Source organism: Pimephales promelas, chromosome 15, assembly GCF_988280905.1.
Source record: "Pimephales promelas chromosome 15, fPimPro1.hap1.1, whole genome shotgun sequence".
Lineage (NCBI taxonomy): Eukaryota > Metazoa > Chordata > Actinopteri > Cypriniformes > Leuciscidae > Pimephales > Pimephales promelas.
Genome location: NC_142783.1, coordinates 24,385,292 through 24,406,461, shown reverse-complemented (window position 1 = coordinate 24,406,461; position 21,170 = coordinate 24,385,292). Strand labels below are relative to the sequence as shown.

General features: G+C 37.4%; 2 protein-coding genes across 4 annotated transcripts; one reads left to right on the top strand and one right to left on the bottom strand.

Annotated features, from left to right (window-relative positions):
• Positions 1–155: 155 nt before the first annotated feature.
• Positions 156–8,139, bottom strand: mis18bp1 (MIS18 binding protein 1). 3 transcript variants are annotated; one of them, XM_039679396.2, is made up of 19 exons: positions 8,008–8,139; positions 7,206–7,286; positions 6,136–6,805; positions 5,945–6,040; positions 5,706–5,795; positions 5,066–5,337; positions 4,882–4,955; positions 4,518–4,639; positions 4,349–4,439; positions 4,138–4,250; positions 3,665–3,831; positions 3,461–3,536; positions 2,331–3,375; positions 2,028–2,197; positions 1,793–1,932; positions 1,564–1,706; positions 1,314–1,392; positions 1,158–1,209; positions 156–715 (listed from the first exon to the last, which is right to left on the bottom strand). In XM_039679396.2, the coding sequence occupies exons 3-19, from the start codon at positions 6,731–6,733 to the stop codon at positions 606–608; spliced, it is 3,438 nt and encodes a 1,145-aa protein (XP_039535330.2). In that variant the 5' UTR covers positions 6,734–6,805; positions 7,206–7,286; positions 8,008–8,139; the 3' UTR covers positions 156–605. The 3 variants fall into 3 exon arrangements, with proteins under 3 accessions (XP_039535330.2, XP_039535250.2, XP_088976530.1); XM_039679316.2 differs by having other exon boundaries at positions 7,891–8,046; XM_089120404.1 differs by lacking the exons at positions 7,206–7,286; positions 8,008–8,139 and adding an exon at positions 6,984–7,175.
• Positions 8,140–8,406: 267 nt separating this feature from the next.
• LOC120484359 (uncharacterized) lies at positions 8,407–10,826 on the top strand. The gene is made up of 4 exons (XM_089120405.1): positions 8,407–9,246; positions 9,320–9,526; positions 10,002–10,218; positions 10,327–10,826. The coding sequence occupies exons 1-4, from the start codon at positions 8,589–8,591 to the stop codon at positions 10,526–10,528; spliced, it is 1,284 nt and encodes a 427-aa protein (XP_088976531.1). The 5' UTR covers positions 8,407–8,588; the 3' UTR covers positions 10,529–10,826.
• The last annotated feature ends 10,344 nt before the right edge of the window (positions 10,827–21,170 follow it).

Sequence of the window (21,170 nt, the reverse complement as noted above, 5' to 3'; positions counted from 1 at the left end):
AATAAAGGGATTTTCCAAAAAATGTTTAAAAACAGGAAGGAACAAGATAAAGAAAAAAGAGAAGACACAACTGAGACATCACTACTAGCCCAGCAGGCCAGCATTTCTGCCCTTTTCCCCTAAAAGTATACTTGTGTAAAACTTGTGAACAAAAATTAAATTGTAACTGTTTTATTAGTTTATACATTGTATTTGCTTATATTTATTTACAATATAATACTATCAAATAAAATCCATTAAAAATTTTGCATTTTCATTGAGGATTCATTAAAACTTTTTTCTTTTGCACTTTATACTGAGTTGTTTATCTTCTTTAATTCGAATTTAATTGTATAACATCCACAGATTGTTGATGAATTCCAAATTAAAAAAATTACAATCCATTGATAAACTCTGAACTAGCCAAAAACAAAGCACTTTTCTTTTAAAATGTATAAGCTATGAAGAGCTTTAGCAAACATGAGCCTTGGCATCTAACAAAGCAAGACGAGCTTAAAAACATCCGGATACCAAATAGAAGATAAAATATTGTAAAATAATGTGATTAACAGCACTGAAACTAGCTGATTGTAAGTTTTACAAATGCTAAACAATGATATTGAAACTCAGCAGTATTCCATAAAATAATCATCCTCCTCATCACTGTCATCAGCTCTGTATGGGTTATCCTTTTCTGAGAGCATATTCCACACCACAAAGTCATCATCTTCAGCAGCTGAAAACATGCGGGATGAATAGAAAAAACAACATAGTATATTTTTCAACTCAATGCTCTGTATATGACTGTTCAGATTGCAAGTCTTAAAGTGACAGGCAACGATAATATCAAAACCGGTGACGGAATAGAAATGTCGGTAGTATTCATATGGTAGTTTATATGGTTCGTCCAAAGATTTCTGCAGTGACTACAGCATGAGATGATGGATAGATCTGAACAATAGATAGACCACCACAACGTATGCACTGTCATTGCCAAAGCGCAACCCATACATGCAGATAGGTTGTATATGTTTTGGACACACAAATCTTATTTGATCACTCGTAACTAAAAGTGCAGACAGTCTACCTGAAAAGATCTGATTTGAGAAAAAACCTAATTTGCTTGCAGTCTGAACATAGCCTTTGAGTTATCATTACCAAAAATGTAATGTACATACCAACACATCTCTTTAGGGTCTTCTTGACTGCTGGAATTGGTGTAAGCTTGTCCTACACAAGAACAATTGCATCACTATCATATTAATTGAAAAAAAGAAAAAGAGGAACACATATGGGAAAAATGTTAAAAACAAGCAGGATTTTAATATTGTTACCATTGGTGCAGGCTTTTTGCCTCGTTTCTGTCCCTTTTGTTTCTTCTGAAGATGAAAAATGTACTTGTCCATGTTATTCCTAAGATAAACAAAGAATTTAACTGATTTATACAAAGATGCAAATTAGACATCTGCTATTTGAATGTCTCCATTTTCAAATGAGGCAATAAGCCTGATGAGTACACTCAGCATCCGCCCACTAAATACTCCAAAAGCATGAAAAACTTTGGCAGTCGAGATAAAAACTTACTTATTGATGGATCCCAGCATTCCTGGGCTAATATGCAAACACTGAGGGGTTTTAGCAGTGGTAGAGTTGCAAGAACTCGGCGTCTGAGGGTTCTGGAGCTGGCTGAAATCCGCATCATCTCCATTTGCAGCAAATACAGGCAACTACAGAAGATACAGAGGTAAAGTTAGATATTTTTATGAAATCTAGTTCAGTGTATGTGGATCTAAATCAACCAACATAAAAGCACCTTGATTTGTTTATTGTGCATTGGTGAGCTGGTAAACACATCATCATGGTCATCTTTAGGCATGTGGTCCAAGAAATGCCTCATCTGCTGTCTCCTTTTAAGAGTTCCAGCTTTGGCAGTTATTTCAACTATTTCCTTTCCTGTGAGCAAAACATTTGCAAACAAAAAAATTCCATAATCTGTAAAAACTGTCATGCTCATAACTCATCGAGCTATACTGTAAAGGATAGGTTACCTGGTTCCTCAGTTGCTGCTGGTTTCTTTGATGCTTTTTTACTGGGTCTTTTGTTGGTCTTCTGATTGGCATTATACTGTTCCTGACACTCTTCAGCCGAACGAGTTTCAACAACATATGCAACGTTGGCCCAGTATCCGGTCTTATGCTTGGGTAATAAGTTGACAGCCCTTTCCAAAGAGATACAGAGTGAAATCATTTCTAAATTGCATCCAATTAAATTATGTGAATTTGTTCAATTATGGCCAGAAAACACTTCAATTAAAAAACAATTTTAGGTTGGCTTTCAAGATAAAAGCTTACTTGTGTAGTTTTTGTAGTTCTTCTTCAGTCCATTTCCCATCCAATAACTCATCTTGTTCATTCGTATTGCCCTTTTCTGCGTGTGGCTTCTTGCTTTTCGTGTTTGCTTGTCCCGTTTCAGATTTCTTTGATCTTCTGTTATTTGAAACAGCACGTTGAACACTTTCCTCATCCTCCGAGTACTCAGAATATGCGTCCTCTGAGGAAACCAGGTGTCCCTTATATTTAAGTTCAGATTTACCTTTCCTTTGTCTTGTCCTCTTCAACAATAACGTGGCCTTTTTGTCGTGTTGCCGTCTCTCTTCATCATCACCATCTATGGAAAAATCAATAGAATCTCCTGCCAAAACATCATCCGAATTTCTCAGCGAGACCTTTTTCGCTCTACGAGAACCTTGTTCATTTTGTTCCTTATGACTGGTGGAGACTTGCGGCACAGAGGTCTCACTCTTATGAGGTTTTGTTAGCCGTTTACAGTCTGTAGACCGTTTTCCTCTTTGCCTTTTTGGAGGGTCTGGAGATGCAAAAGAGCTGTTTGAGTCAGTAGTGTATTGGGCTCTGGAGCTTAAGCGAGAGCTTCGGCGCAAGGAAATGTTATCGCATGCCATGGATTCCGGTTCATCTTGAATTCGTTTTTGGGAAGGCTTTCTGTTGGGCTTTGTCTTGGAATCACTCTCAATGCCTGTTTCCTGTTCATCATATGACATACCTCCATCTCCAAGTGAGAAATTAGCGTTCACTGCATCAACTTTTGTGTTCTCTGTCATTTCTGATCCAGAACCCACAGTGGCTTCCTCTCCTCCAAATTGTTGTTTTCTCAGAGAGGCTCTTTGAGGTCGACCAGCTTTTTGTTTCACCGCATGACCTGAATCCGAGCTGGGGGGCACAACCAGGGATCCTCTCTGAGCTCTTGTAGGTTTATTCAGTGAGGTGCTCTCTATTTGATTGCTTTGAGATGGGGCATTCCTTTGGGGCTTGGAATGCCGTTTAATCTTCCTCATTGGCACTGACAGGTCATCTTCACTGCTAGATGTGTTACATTTCCCTTTTTTAAAACAAATAAATGTGAGAATTTGCAATAAAAAAAAGCACTTGCACTTTATAAATACAAGCGTGTTATCAATACACACCTCTTCCCCGAGTTTCAGGCCTGGAAGATAGTTCCTCTGTGATTTGTGATGTTGCCAGAGTTACCGGCTTCTTTGGCTGGAAATACAAATAACAACATATTTAATAAATGGCCCACTTGCACCATAATAATAAATATAAAGTCCCTGTGATTGTCACTAGAGATCAAAAGACATTGACACTGCTAAATAAAATGATAAGAGTACCGTGGACATCAGTGATTTAGAGTAGTCTTCATGGATGGTGACATTCATTTCAGAGTCCATAACAATCCTCCCTCCTTTCCAGTATTCCAGTGGCGGTTTGATGAGTCGGCCACTGCGGGAAACTTTTGCGCTGCTCGGCTGAATGCTGTCAGTGGGCGTGATGGGAGCTGTACAACACAAAAAATTGTGTGACCTTTACAAACATATGAGGATGGCCAGAGTTTAAACTAAATTATTTTAATTGGAATTACAAACATTCTTGATCCAGACGCCAATAAAAATATAAACGCAGAGAGACATTAAATGAATCAATTATTTTTGATTGATTCAGTGACAAATGATTCAGATTGATTTGTGAACACATTTTACCTGATTTCTTCAAAAAGAAGTCAATCACATGAACAATATGCACTCACATTAGACATCACTATACAGTCCATAGTTTTCAAATATGCAACATATGATATACTCACAGGTTGTAATGCCTTGAATCTTGGGATGTTTGGATGTTGAGTTTTTAGAAGCCTGTTGATTTCTTGCATTGGGAGGTTTTGCACAGCTGTCATCTTTCTGACCTTTCTGTGATCTAAATCAAAAATGAGGTAAAATCATTTAATGAAATGTATGGTCTCTTTTTTGTTATTTGATGAGACATAACGTAATATCAGAAATGAGGCAACATACCCCATATGACCACTCAAAAACTGATCAAGGTACTCTTTCCACATTCTTGGAAACCCAAACAGAAACTTCTTCAAAAACCATGATGGAAATGCTGTAATGGTAAAAACAAAATTGTTAAATGAAGTAAAAACAAAATAAGGCAACCTCATTTAAAAAGCATTTTTCTTACATGACTTGGGATGTTTGGCCATTTTCCCAATGAGCACATAGGTTCTGCCAGATGAGGTCTTGAGCACATTACTTGAGACTCTTTCAGTGATGAAACTGCTGTGCCAAGGTATCATAGTGTCTCTGTATTTATCAAACACAACCACATTAGAGCTACATAATATCTGAAATCATTCAGCTAAGTTTTGCAATGGGTTTGTAAAAAATAAATAAATAAATTGTGTAATAAAGAATAGTATAATGCTGTAATATAATAAAATTTAAATTCATGTATAGTGTAGCACACAGACAATATGACAAGTAATCAAGATTTACCAAAATCACATAAAAAAAAAAAAACTAAAAGTAAAAAGCCAATATCTTACACGCGAATACCATCAACCACAAGGTCTTTGTTGAGCAGTTTCAAAACCCATTCTCTTAAATGAATCCCCTTCACCTAAAAGACAAGTATAATGTCGCCATTACAAAATACAAACTTTTTTGCATTTCTTTTTGTCAATGATCTTAAAAAAACACTAAAAAACAACGATAATTTCCTTTACTTACATTGGTTCCTTCATCTAGCGCTATAGTCGCTTGTCTAGATTGTTGTTTTGACTGAAACACAGACACTTGCTTTCGTGGGATAAAGACGCGAGGAGAAAGCTGCAGGAGAGGATCTTCCAGAAGATTATGAGAGGGCTGAGGGGGTCCAGGGAGTTCTGTGCACTCCGACTGATCAAGACCAGACTCAGGACTCCTGGACGTGTCATTATGGAGGTCTTTCTCGTTGTCTTTTTCTACACAAATGCTCTTCTCACGAATTACAACACAACCACCTGCAATCAAATTTCAGAACAAATCTATTATGATCAGTGTCATTTTACTCTTTGCATAAGTTACTTTTGCATTCTTTATTAGATTACACGAGGTCTATAACCCAGTGTTCTGTAAAAATCTGAATCCAAATTGTTATCAAGTAGTTTTACACAAACAAGGAATTTGTCTTGGTGAAAGGAGATTCTTCCAGTGAACAAAAAATAACAAGAAAAAATAAAGATTAATAAACAAACTCACAACTGGTAATCAAAAATAAAGCTTTACATCAGTTTATGTTTATGAAAAAAGAGATTCATATCCAGACACATACATCATTCTAAACTACTGTATTTTTATGAGTAATGCAGGATAAAATGAAACATTATACCTCTATTTCCACTTAGAAAATTGATGGGCTTCTGCTGAAGCTGGGCTAATGTCTCATCAGGAACCACCTTATCCAACAGCACACAAGGCTCTTGAGTAAACAAACAAAACAGACTTTATAAATTAATTGAGTCCCTGTGAACACCTGTGAATACAACTGTGCTGAAATATTAGAGAACAGCAATTGCAAAAAGCAATTTTTAAATAACTTATACACATATATATATATATAAACCATACGTCTGTTTCTGTTTAGATTCTCTGGCATTTGCTTCAGCCTTGCTTTCATCACGGATAACATTTCCCCAGGCATCTTCTCCAGTAAAACACATGGCTCTAGACACACAAATAATAACTGAAATTAAAATAATTCAATTACAGCAATATGTACATCTGAAAAAAGATAATAATAAAAAAGAGAGATAACTAACCAATAAATGGCCGTGACTCAGTATTAAAAGTTTCATTTTTTCTTCCAGGATCTTTATAAACATTGATGGAATGACTTTCCTGTGGAAAGTCCATTTCTCCAGCCTGCGCATCTCCTCTTGGCGACTGTGGAGGTGAGGGGGCTAACACATATGTCTCCTGGTTGGCGTTTCTCTTTTGCGAGTACTGGATCACACGGTTTGAAAGCATATCACCACAGATATCCTGGTTTCTTACATGATCAGAGGCTGCCCCATGCCCAGCAGAATTTTGTCTCTGAACTTTTGCCTTCATTCTTGCAAAAATCTTTGCTGGCGTCTCATTACACCTCTTCAGCATCAGGTTAGCCTTGTCTTGAGGGGTTACAACCTCTGACGTGGCATTGATACTGCTGAGCTCGCAGGGGATATTTGGGCTGTTTTCTTCAGCACTCTGTGCAGTGGAGTTCATCACCAACACGTCTCTGTTTGAATTCTTTCTGCCTGACCCAGTGGCCCAATTGTGAGCTGTTTTTGATATGGTTTTGACAGGGGTGATCATGTCACCAGGCTTAGGGACTTCAGGAGCTATGAAATAGTCTTGTAGTTGTTGATGATACATTGTTGTTGAGTAAGAGGAAAGATAGTCTAACTGTTTACAGACCCGTTGTGGTCCATGCTTTCAGCAAAAATCCTATAAGATGCAAAGAAATTAGTAACAACAAAAAAATCCAGTGTCTATCAAATTGAACACTTTCATGAAGAATTAAGTTAGTCACATATTTGTAATATGAGACGCAACATCAGTTGTAAAATAACATTAAAAATGAATAAACATCTTAATGGAATTATACTATAAACACTTCTCTAACCCCAACTATTTCAAAGCTTGCTTCTGACTGTAAAATACTAAAGCTAGAACGAGAAAAAAACCGTGCACACTTATCCGTCAACAAAATATGCAAAACGCTCCATTACATATCACTGAGCGAAATAAATATCTAACTTAATATTCTAACTTATATAGTAGAGTGAATAACATTATGGCCTCCATTTACAAGTTACAACCACAACAACAACAACAAAAAACTCACCATAAAAACTCGTTTGAATTTTCCCGGATAAGCGCGGCTAACGTCTTGCGTCGCGGAAGCACTCCGTCACTTCCGTTGATGCTACGAGGAAGTGAGTGATTCATTTAAGCGAGTCGGTTCTTTCAAAGAGTTAGTTTAAAAAAATGGTTAAAAACAGTGATTCTTTGATCTCAAAACGCATTTCATTGCATTTTACTGTTCATTACGTGTTTTGAGATTAGGATTGATTAATTATGGCGTTTATTGTAATGTTTACCAGTAAAGTTTGAGACTTCCGGAAAATAAAACAAACTATTGAACCAACATAAATTGCATTAGAATTAAACTGTATTACAATTAAAATGGGTGGCTATTTAAAGAGCATAATATAACAGTGTAAAGTGAGTGTAATGGTAAAAGGCTTAAAATGTCAGACAAAGGGTGTCACATTATACACACTTTAAATACACAATTCAATTGACAGTAAATCGCTGTGTCCCAATTCACTTTACTATGCCCAAAGCCCATCTATGGAAAGCCTGGCCACTCCAAAAAATGTATTTTGGTTGTAGTTCCACCAGAATTTGTCTCTTTCACCTGATTGTCATTGAGAAATCTCATATTTGAATGTAGGTTTTGCAAGTTCAACATGGGTTATAGGTCGTGAGTTGAATGAATGAGTTATTATGTCCTTTCGATTTCTTACAGGTTGAGTTGATGTTGCCCATAACACGCTAGCATTCCGCTGATTGGTCCAGAGATACCTCTTGATGGCATTGTGGCATCCGAAGCAGGACTAAAACTCTCACACACATGTATTTACCTGTGTCAGCTGTGTTGTCGATGCCTCAAGAGGAAAGAAAGTGCAGAGCACACAAGCATTGACATAATAAATACATAGTTGCCCTATTGGCCACTTTGGAGCAGTAGTATTTTCAAAACAGTGATATTTAAAAATTTCGCGGCGTCCGTCATTGACATTTTAAAAGACTTTTTAAAGCAAATAAGTGACTCTAAAAAAATCAAACACAGAGTAATGTGTCATTTCTTTGCATCTTCTTTCGAAAACAACATTTAACATTGCTCCATAGACCTTCATTCATTCTGCACTCCGCCTGTGAGCGCCCTCATATGGACCCAGAGTAGAACTGCAACCCGTTCAGAACCCGGAAGTTCAATGTGAGTGGGAGTTCTATAGGTTCCTCTGCTATGCCCTGCTTCCGGAGTAGTGAATAAATCGTTCAGACTGGTTTTGTGAACCCAAACCGAAAAGATCCGACTCAAAAGAACCATGCATTATGCACCATGTGTTGGAGACTCGGAGTGAATACAAAATGATTCGTGTATAAGAATGAAAATTTAGGAAATACCATAATTACATGTGAGGATAACGGAGACGAGACGATGTCCGCTCTTCAACTAACGGATGAGATCTGGATCCACATTTTTGGATTTTTCTCTGTTCGTGACAAATTGAGTGTTCGTTTAACTTGCACGTACTTTAAAAGATTAATCGACCATTGGAGCTTATGGAAAGGCAGCGTTGTTGTCCTCCAAAAGTTCGAACTCTACGACACACATTTTTGGAAAACTCTGCGCCAAAGAAAAACCAAGTCCATTGTTGTTCAAAAGGCAAATGCAAAAGGATTGCGACATATTGTGACTGAGCTTCCGTGGATCAGTTCCGTGACTCTGGCTCAGTGCAGTGATGGCAAAGCTCTGGCAGAGTTGGGTGCTTTAAAACAACTCGAGAAGCTTGTCATCCGTCAATGTTGCTGTCGGAGTCTGACCAGCTCACTTTTATCTTTGAGACAACTGACTCATCTCTGCTTATGTGAGGTCCAGAAAGCTTCAGTATCGGAGATAAGTGCTGCTACTTCGCAACTTGTCAAGCTTACCTCACTACACTACCATGAAGATAAAAATCCTATCTTTAAACCTGTCCTTCATGGCATGTTGAAGCGTCTGCCCAAATTGAAACACCTTTCCTTGAGATTGGGACCAAAGTATGGGATTCTTCCTGATGATTATTTTTGCCCAATTAAAGCATGTGGGCGTCCTGGTATGTAATGTATGCTTCATAAAGAACACAAAATGAAGGAAAGGGTATGTTTTCACGCTTTTCTTTCACACAGGAGTTAGTCCGGATTCAGAGTTCGGATTGAGCAGTCTGGAGCTGCTGAACTGCTATGACCCCTGCCTCTCCCCTGTTGCCTTTGACGCCCTGTCCTCCCTTACTAAACTGACGGTGCATTATAAACAATGGTGTGAGGATCCAACCCGTTGCCGTCTCACAAAATGGTTGCAAGGGCTTCATGTACTCTCAGAGCTCAATATTTCTTGTAAGTATGAAATAATGCATAAACACGGGTTATACATCTTTCATTTTCACCTCGCAGATTCGATAGAAAACGGGCTTCAACCGGAAGTTACAAATGAGAAAAATACGATACTTGTACAATAATGCAAATTGCTTACTTGACAGAAAACGACAAAGTTAACACGGACAAGTTTTCATTTTCATTAGCACCCATAGGTTCATGAACAAAATATCACAATAATGATTAGTAATAATAATAATTATAGCTGCTGCTATTATTATTATTAATACATGTAGTTACAATATATTTGACTATCAATAATTATTACGTTTATTATTATTTTTTATTGATTTTAATCTATTGACAGCCCTAGTTTCTATTTTAGAAAATCTGGATCATTAAACAAGTATGTTAAGGAAGCACTTGATCTTGATTTTGCAGTTTGATAATACTATAAATCCCTCTACATTTTTGTTCTTTCTTTTGTGTTTTCTAGTAGGATACCCGCTCGGATTCTATGCTAAATCAATACCCAGGACTGTGCGGCATTTGTCTCTCATGGGAGTGAGGGCAGATTTGAAGGCAGTAAGGATCATGGCAGAGCAGGTGCCAGATCTCCTTCACCTCCACTTGGACTTGTGTTGTCATGACATCTGCAATATAATCAAAGAAATTCCTCAGATGTTCCCAAAGCTGCAGGTCCTAAAAGTGAGGTGAGAGTTCTTAGTAATGAACTATATAATTTCATAATAAGTAAACGTGCTGCTTTTTGTTCATCTGACCTCAGTTAAATTTCATTCTAAATAACTCATCACTTTCAGACACCAAAATGTTCCAGCATCATTGTTTCTTGAGCTTCACCATCTGCCTGGACTTCAGCAGTTAGTGATTTTGGATGCACCCCAAGGCAGTCCTACGGTACAAGATCTGAAACGAAAACTTGATGACCAAACAAACAATAAAATCCATGTGCTTCATTCCAATTCAAGGGACCAAACAACTTGTTCTTGTGGTTTTAATTGATACACTTCATTGTTTCTTATGTGCAACTTGATGATTTCAGACATATACAGATGCTCATGCCTTTTATACAGTTTTTGTAATATAGAGGAACATGTATGTGAAAGATGGAAAATGGACTTAAATTGTAAATAGTGGATTAGTGGACATTTGTTACATTGTCAATGATATTGTATGTCATCAGCATTCACTTGATTCTTTACAAAGTGGAATATATTTAGAAAATGGTATAATCTCTTATAGTCTCTTTTTAAATTGTCCTTGATAAAGTAGTGAAATGAAATAAAGACTGCAGTAAGAAGTCCTGTTTACAATCCTTAACATCCAAACCCTCCACTAGGTGGCAATCCATTCACATTTGAGTATTTAAAAATATATACTACTTTTTACCACTTTACGAATCCGTCCAGTTAAAACACAAAGTATATAACAAATATGTGCAAGTTATTTTTTTTAGAACTTGTATATAGTAGTTCTTGTAGATATACCAGATATTTTCATTTTGGAACAACAAATAAGTTTAATATTAAATTATTTATACCTTTATGTAGGCTGTTATACAAACTGCCTCAAAAACTTTTAAAATGTAAGCTTTTATTTATTAGGAGCCAGTCTGAACTGTCACCATAACAAATCTGCAGTCTCTGACTGAATCCCTATAGCACCACCAACTGCCCAAAGTTGCATTCACATTTATGCTAATAATTTTTTAACCGTAAGGGATAGAAACAAAATTATTTTCCCCTCTGAATCTGTGGCTCAGGACAAATCATTGACCTGAGGCTACCAGTATACAGTTTTGGCGCAGTGCCACGTAGTAGTAATTTACTTTTTTTTTTTTTTTTTTGCTTCTGAACGGTTTGGCCAATTATCACAAAACTAGTCTCTTTTGATTCGAACGATACCCAAATGATGAGGGCCATTTTTAATTTTGGCAAAAAAAAAAAAAATAATAATAATAAAATAATATATATATATATATATATATGAAGAGTTCAGATGCAAAAGCCTCTAAATGCCATTTGAAATTTTGTTCTTTAATGATGATTTTTATCAAACTTGTATATTTAAGTTCAGTAATTTCACTTAAATAACAATTAATAGGTAATTATCATTGCAATTTAAGTGAAATCACTGAACTTAAATATACAAGCTTGATAAAAATGATCATTCTACAAAAAAATTTCAAATGGCATTTAGAGGCTTTTGCATCTGAACTCTTCATATATATATTATGAAAGCATTGGTATCATGTGGGACAGCGCAACCACGTGGTCAAACATTATAATGAAATTTCCAAAAATGCTAATAACTTTGGATTAAATTAGCCTATTGTAATGAAGCTGGTCTTAATAGATGTTCATGTTCATGCCAAGAACATAGATACCGATTTTGCTATTTTTGACCTGTCCGCCAGTTGTATTTTGAAGTTCCTGTCCGCCATTTGTATTTTGTTTCAAAACCTACTTTTTAAAAGTAACTCATCTTAGACCGTTTGTCCAATTTCACCAAATTTGAGTCAGACCATCTTCTTTTGTGCCGGCTAAAAGGTTTGGATTTCGAGTCAATATACAAAACTATTTTTGTATACCACATCAACAAGCAAATATGGCTTGACCCCAAAAAAATCTAACAAAAGGTTTCTCTTTATAAATATTGTTTAATATTTTTCTTATTTGTACATATTACTGTTTTTTGCACTGTGACCACTTACCATTAGTCGTCACACTCTTCCTCCCATAGAGATTGATTATAGTAGGCCTAATTCTCACAATTCCTTGACATGGTCCACAAGCAGGGATAGTCCATGTGCCCTGCAAACTGCACCTTTGTGCAGGTAGTGCAATGGGCTCTATGCACGGCGTTATTTCCGGTGAAGGATTAAGGATGCTCGATAACTTCCGCCGATCATAGAGTCCAATGCAATACCGAGAATTAATATTGAATTTTATACTCCATGGTTATAGGCTACTAATGAAACGTTAGTCACAAAAACAGATAAAACAGACACCCCTCGTTGTGTTTATGCTTCTTTTTAAAATTATATTAAATAAACATAACTATATATAAAATTACATCTAAACGTATGTACGTTTCGTTTCAAAGACGGGAGGACAGTAAATATTGAAGACTCTGCCATAATACCGTTTTCTCCGGTTTTCCTCCGCTTTAATCTCCACAACCGGAAATGGACGAGCATCCTTACGTCAAATGCGGAACTTATGCGTGCATATAGCCCATTACAGTGGATCATCTGCAGAAGTCTTACTGGTCATAACTGGCAGGAACCGGTTGCTTTCCACCAAACAACACTGCCATTGCCTTGGTCCCATGGTCCTCTATGATATTTCTTGCTTGATGTGGGAAAAGAAACGCATTTGCACAGTACTACTGGATGGTTGATTCATGAGGTGGACGCAGAAGTATAAATTGGGCTTCACTCTGACCACACCACATCAGATTCGTAACAGTGCCATCTATTGGTCGAAAGTGATATATAATTATAATTTTTTAGGCATTCTGTTGGCCCACCGCATTGTGCCTAATTGTGCCTTTTTGTGCTTGCCGCTATTTTAAAAGATTTATCTTTTACCACATTTCACATATTTTCAGTTGTAAGACAAATATGTAAAATGTCATTGCTGATAACTTAAATTGCTGATGATTTTTTTTTTTTTTTACCACATTTCATTTTCCAATTTAGACGTTTTAAGGATTTATGATGAAAAGTAATTTTAAAGTCTTTCTATCAGGTTTTACTAATCAAGGCCCAGTCAACCTGATGAAGCATTAATATAATTTAGAAGCAATTTTGCTAGCAATTAGCTGCAGTAAAGCTGATCCATCATTGCATAATATAATACTGAAGGGTGAATGTTTGGATGTTTTAATCCCACTCAAGGTTATACAGTTGTAAGAGCTTCCCAGAAGTTTTATGGTGTATTGAAGCTGTGAGAAATCTTCCATTAGGCGAGGATGGAGCATTCATCAAATGAGAGACGACAAGGACAACATATCATTCCACATTATATCCCACTGAGGGAGAAATAATGTGCTCATAAGTAACAGTGGAGACTGAGTGAAAACACTTCTGGAGTAGCACGCAATGTTGCCTGACTTAAACAGTGTCCATTGAGGACCCTGCAAAGCTTCAACATCCAGTTCTATATGTGCAATTTGAAAAGTGTTGTAGGATTTTAGCATGCGTTTGATGTGAAGGTTGTGGTTCAGTCTCCTTAAAATATACATTTTTTTTTTGTCATTATGTTTCATTTCAGGCAGTGTAAATATTAGAGCCGACAGTAACAGAGTACATTTACTTGAGTACAGTAAGTACAATTTGAGGGATCTGTATACTTTACTCATTTTTACACGAGTATCATTTTTGGGGAGTAGGCTACTCATGACCGTACTCATATTTGAGAGGCAAACATTGTACTCTTTACAAAAAAATAAAATAAAAATTGGATTGTGCAGGCGCCACTGATTGGGACAGCATATGAGAAATCACCTTCAGCTTTCCGCCACAGTCAACTCCATGGTCAGATTTAGGCAAGAGACGAAACCATGGACGACACAGCAGGTCCGGGAATGTGCCAACCCATGGCCCCTCCTCGCCACACTATTTCAATTTTCTGAACAAGTTATTGGTAGTTTTCGCTTCAAGTGTTTGCTGTGTTTACCAAAACAGAACTTCATCACCGCCTACAAAAAATCATCCTCCAACTTGTGGATTAAATCAACGTGGTAAAAAGATGAAAATGACTTGATTTTATTTACAATTCTTTTTACATTTTCCAAGGTATTAACATTTTTCATTACTCCATGTACGTTTCTATACATAAATGTAAGCACTGTGGCAGTAGTAATGAAATATTTAGAAAATGTACACTTGTACTCTTGATACTCAAGTACTATTAAAAACAAGTTCAGTTTAAGTAGACATCTGACTGTACTTTTACTTGAGTAAAATTTAACAGGGGCTATCTGTACTTTTACTCAAGTAATGAAGCTGTGTACTCTGTCCGCCTCTGGTAAATATTCTACATTTATGCATGTTCCAGAAATGTCAATATTTCACCTCAGCAAGAGAACAATATGTTCTAATGCTTCATTCATACAATCTGAGATGAGTAGCAAAGGAGAAAATCGAAGGAGATTGGTATATTCTCTTTTAATTTTCATTCTGAGACAGACATCTTTCAGAATGCTAAGTGTTCTGTACTGGATCTCTTGGGGGGATTTTTTTTCCCCAAAAAAACAAAACAAAAAACAAATACCTACAGTTTTACCCTGACAAGTCTGCTATTCCAATTACGAACATTGTATTGTAAATTAACAAAAATCCCGCTTGAAAAAATGTGTTTTATTTATTTTCCAGATAAAAGTATCATACGAGAAGGAGTTCACTCAGTCCTTATAGAATTAGGCTATCGTGACAGATTTTCACTCGGATCATTTATATAGAATTTGGTTTGAAAATAGGGCAAAAAGTCTCCTTTAAAGCATCTGAATTTTCCTTGAATGTGTTTTGAGCCATAATATGAGCTTGGAACACTCTTCAGCTTTTGACTGCTCTGAATGGGAATTCTGAAGTTAATTTATACAGTATGACCCTAAACGATCTGAATGGCAGGCCTGCTGGAATTCAAGGTAGCTCGCAAGAAGCAATGAAACGCCAGCCCTATTAGTTTTGATTGAGATGAAAACGGCAATGGAGAAATGATACAATAATGGCTACGGAGGATAGCATGCACCTCCCCACATGATTACACATAATCAATGCCATTTAGTGGATGGTATCATTTTGTTGGTTTAACTTTCTTCCATTACAGTCTATGGAGGGATTTTGCATTCTCTTCCACACTCAATCATTTCTCATTTTGAGTATGTGAATGTGAAGCCCCCATTCTACTGTGACTAAACGACTTCTCCATTCTTATCAGAAAGCAATTTGCTTGTGTGAGACTGTAAAGTCCAAGCTCTCCATCATAACTATATGAAATGGCTGTCCATGCCGTCTGATCTACGAGAAAGGAGATGCCGAATGAACAGACTGACTATCTGGGAGATAGCTTGCCAGCTCATCCGAATGCAAACGCTGCATCATGCCGGGACAATGAAACCTGTGTCACAACTAAAGGGAGCTATACGGGTAACTGGCGAAATTAACGTCTGTGCAGGAAGATGCCATTCTATGTGATATATATAAATGCAAATACGAGACCAGGGTTAGTTTTCGCAGGGTCTATCTGTTTTTGTGTGCAGTCATTTTACACAAAATACACAAAGTGGTTTTATATGATGTAATACATTTTTATCATTTTATTTAGCCAGAAATCAAAACAGGTTCTACTGTGACAACTTGTCCCAATGTGTTCAATTATGTTTGAATTATGTTTTTTTTTTTTTAAAAAAAAACCCTATACTTGCTTTCCCAGGATATAAAATAGAAACAGCAAATTTAGAAACAAAACAAACTCCAGCAAATATGTTTTCTTTGCACTCAATTTCTACCTTTGCACTTTTCTCTCCCTTTATGTTCAAAGGTTTTGAGGACACAAGGAGTTGTAAATGGCATAGTGAAGAACCTGAGGGAATGTCTGAAGGGAAAAGCGTGATGTGGGTCAGTGTGAATGTGTGAGAGTGAGAGACAAAACAATAAAATCAGTAGCCGCCACTAGTGAGGTAGTAAGGCCAGAAAAAAACTGAACAGGGCTAACTGTAACCAGGGCTAACCTGCTAACTGTATCCTGCATCAGATTCCACCCCCCCCCCCCCAAAAAAAAAAGGTTCTCTAAAAGCTCAAGGTTTCTGTCAAACTAAATACACAGCCCATTCTCACCCCCAAGGCGTCACTTAAAGGTGCATTGCGCAACTTTTCATGTTAAAAATAGCCGTTTTCTAACCCATACATGCTTAAACAATCGCCTGATGGGCTGAATGAGCCCTTCTTTGATCACTGCGATCGCCTCTATAACCCTGTACAGTGAAATATATAAGAGGGATTCGGGCTCGAATCTGAGACTGGGCGTGACGTCATGCGCGTTCACGCTCGCCTGGCTGTGTCTGGCAGGTTCGTGTAGCTATTCGCCGCCGTTCTCCGTATCAGAGAAGACAACTCGAGCGACACAACTCTAGTCAGCTTTCCACAAAAGTAGACGATGGATTCAAAGGGGCTGTTTACACCTGGTCACTTCATGTGTCTTCTGTGATCGGATAGCTATTCGATCGTGAAAAGACCAGGGTGTAAATGCCCTCCGAAACGCATTCGAGACGGATTTGAATTCGATCGCTCAAACCACTTGAGGACGTGGTCTGTGCCGTATTCCAGACGAAACTGGACAAGTTGCATCTGGTTGTTGAAACCAAGCTATATGTCATGATATTTTAGTCATATATGACGACGCGCATCACCTGAGCAGCTGAGCTGAGCCCCTTCATCAAGCGCCGCAATCTATCGCAAATCAAAGTGAATTAGTGAAAGTAAGTCGCAGACGCTTAACACTACCACAGCCTTAACCTTAACACAGCCGATGATTAATAAAATCCAGCTCATATCTGTTGCTTTCGGTGACGTGCACTTCATTAAATCTGTATATGGCGCGGAAAGAGACCGGCTTGTAGTTCATTACAAACCCCAACGCAAACTCCACGTGAGACAGAAAATAAAACTTCTGTCTGTCCAGTGCCAGGCGTCGGAATAAGACGAGAGTCAACATCGGGAAGCTTTCAACAAACGGAGAGATCTCCGGTCTGCTCTAGGGCTCAAACGGGTAATAGCCTATACAAAGTGATAACTGAACGTGTTTCCATAATAATTCAATCATAAGTGGATACAGTAAGCACAGGGAGATAGATGGAAACAAAAACGGAAGTTTTCTACTACCCCCGTTTCCCCCTCTCACACAAGTGTGTAATTTACTCGAATGCCTTTCCTTTCATATATTTTAAATGACTTGCAGATTTATTACTGTATTACCTCATTATGACTGTAACAAAAGATGTGTGCCGCACAGTGTGCGGCTGATGCTCCTTATTATGAACAGCTCGTGCAAACGTGCGTATGTGTGTGTGTGTGTGTTCCTCCATGAACGCGCACAGCTCTGGTTGCAGTTTCGCTTGTCGCCAGAGGGGGCGTAGTTCTGCAAAAACTCAGAGACTTGCGTTTAGTTCCTTTAACTGACGCCTTGGGAAGCATTTGGACATGCTTCAATATCTGACGCTTTAGGCGCCCTTTAGCGTCAGTTAGATGACGCCCTAGGATCGCGTGTACCCTACCCCCACCCCACACCTAAACCTAACCGCGTCCTCTAACTGACGCTTTCCTTTAGCGTCAGTTAGATGACGCCGTAGGATCGCGTCATGTAAATGACGCTAAAGGGCGCCTAAAACGTCAAATATTGAAGCATGGTCAAAGGTGACGCCTTGGGGTGAGAATGCGTTGAAATACAATAGATGTTTTTACCTCCCAATGACAGTCGTGTATATTTGACAGTATATATATATGACTGAAATTGAATCTTAAATCTTTTAAATGTACTTTAATTCTATGCTATATTAAAAGCCTACTGCATGTATACATTCAGAAGGTCTTCTGAATCATTTCACTTTTAAAAAGTGTTTTCTAAACAAGCATCTAATCAGCTCCTGACAAACACATTCATTATTATTTGAATTATCGCTCAATGAGTCATTCAGTATTACTCTAGAAGGTGTTTGTCTTTCAAACATATTCAAATATGCAAATTCACGTCATTTCATATTTATATGCAAGGATTTCCCAACTTATTTTGTCAGCTAAACCACTGCCTAAAAGTAAGCCTCGGAAGTTAATAAGTTAGGTCAATAATAAAATTAAGCCAATAATAATAAAAAGTTCAAGGCTCTCAGATGTCGGTACGTGACAGGTAAACGATTTTTTTCAAATCTTTTTTTTAGTAAATGTTTATTATTATTTATTGTTTACAATTGATTATTATGATTTAATTACTTAAAAGCTTAAACTCACAAACCCCCATGCAGCTCCTTCAGGAAACCCTGACGCTATGTGGTTGAAAACCAAAGACCTTAAAATGTTGTGGAATTGCCAAAATGTAATGAACTTCATGTTGTTGAGAATGACATTTTTATATTGATAATTTTTTTGTATTTCTATATTAATATGGTACAAAAATCAAGATTATCCTATTCAAATCAATATGATAAACGAGTCAGGTCAAAGTAATCTAAATAATAATCAAAAAGTCAGAATACATTAGGCTACTTAAAATGAGTAAAAGATTACATTACTACAATTTTTGTTATGTAATTTGGAATCAGTAACTGAATTTGTAAGGCCTCGTCTACACTGCCCACAATATTAGATTTAAGGCATTATATTAATTATATTTCCAAAATGATGTTCCTAAAACATTTTAATAATAATAAAAAAAAAAATCCTATATTTTTATTGTGTTCATACCCCATTAGATATAACCAGAGAACGAAAGAGAATGAAGTGGCTGAGCAAAATAATGAAAGAGAGAGATGGTCAAACATGTGGATGAGTGCCATGAGAACATTTCTATTTCATAAGCTGCTCAAAGTGCTGATGCACAAACAATGAATAAATAATTCCATTCTTTGAACAGTGTGTTCCATATAGGGAGTTGACGGAAAATAATGATGACTTTTTCATAAATAAAATTATTTGCTTCAAGACAAATAGGCCTCATTTAAAAATGATCCAAAATACATATTTGAGAAAATACAAACCAGCCAGTGTTCAAAACTATCTGCTTGCCATAGCTCGATTCAAAAATGTAAGCTTGTAATGATGTTTTTAATTGTATGTAATTGTAATTGTACATTATTAATACATAATCTGAAAAAGATCAATAGGTGGGTTTGTATGGGGAGTCGATTAAATTGTTATTTAAATGAGAAAGACAAAAGGAAATACAGCATTAATAAATCAAGAGGAGACAACAATCTTTTTTTTTTATCTGTTTGTGTTAGATCAGCTGGACTGAAGAGACACTCATATATGAGTAAAATTACACAAACCAACATGTAAGAGAAAGAATAAGGTGCTGGATGAGATCATTTCTCACAATTAGTTTAATCATACCCCGTGGGTTGTGCTCTCTTTAAACCCCGGCCGGGTTATGACACCCTGTTGTGCTCTAAACAGCCTTGCCAAAAATGAACAGCATGGAATGATGCAGTGCATGAAGTAGACAACCAATCATAAACTAAGCAGCACTTACAGCATTAAATATTCATGCATTTTGTAGTTGCATAAACTTCTAAAAGTTTAAGTTCTAAAAGTAAGATTAAACAACAGTGTTCTTATTTGTTATTAATAATGTTTTTTACAAGTCCCGAAAGTTCTTGAACTTTCATCAACTTCCTCACCAGCAGGGACTTTCTGAGGGGGATTTTTTACCCGGAACTTCATTCAGAGCCTGGTTCCTGAGGTTAAAACACACAGAGTACCACCCCAAAGTCCCTAGTTTCTGGGGAAAGTGCCTGCGGTGGAAACACAGCTTTAGCTGGAGTTAGAGCTTCAATCATGCGCATCCAAAATTCTCATAAGGGGCCTTCGCACCAGGTAGTTCTAGGAACCAGGGTGGTTTCTTGAGAACTGTATGTTTACACAGCTTTTTTAAAAAAGGCAGCTGCTGGTGTTTCATATGGTAAACTAATCAGCGTACACTTTCACCAAAAGGAGTTCCTACTAAAATCATTCCTTGTTCCTGCGGTGTGAACACGCCCAAAACCGGGTACATAGTTCTAGGCATAATCTACTACCCAAGCTCCTATTCTCTAAGTCCTGGCCTTTACAACTTTACCCCTTAAATGAGTAATATGGATCACTTATGATTTTTTTTAGGCTTGAAATCTCTATATTTTGTATAATCTTTTCAGTCACTGGCCTTGTATTTGGATGGTTGGTTTAATCTCCAACACAAATCAAATCAAGGCAACAGAAAAGAACATTTAAACAAACTCTTTAAATCTTTAGATAAGATATACTGTTCTAAAGAGTCCTCAACAGGTTAGTTTTTGTATATGTAAATGAGTTCTACCTGCAAATGCGTCTTTGCATCCCCCCAACCCCACCACCTCACAAAAAAGTGTTTTTTTTTTCTTCCTGAGGCATACTAATAGATTCAAGCGGGAAGCTGATGGCTCCCTTTGTCATATAGTTGGCGACAGAGATAAAGAAGCAATTCTGGAGGAGTTTGATAGAGGATTGGAATTTGGTTTTCATACACGGCATCCACTGGTATGTAGCCGAGGATGCCGTGGGAGTGGTCATCACTCACGGACGCTTGGTTCCCGGGGTGTAGACTCCTGCTGCTACTAAGTCACCATAGACTGATGATAGTGTCAGCCACAGAACAATCTGCATTCATCATTTCTTATCTGCTGGGTCGCTGTGCTGATCCAAGAGATGCATCCTCTTGCTGCTGCAGGGTCAAGGACTGCATGATTGAGATGAGTGTGTGTGTTGCTTTTTGACCCATACAGCATACTCCCAGCCCTGGAATTACTTGAGATCAAAATGACATGGAGTGTTAATGCACCTCGAAAGCAAACCGAGCACCCAAGTGCAGACGTGTAAGAGGATTGTCCCAGTTACTGTCACTTTCCCACA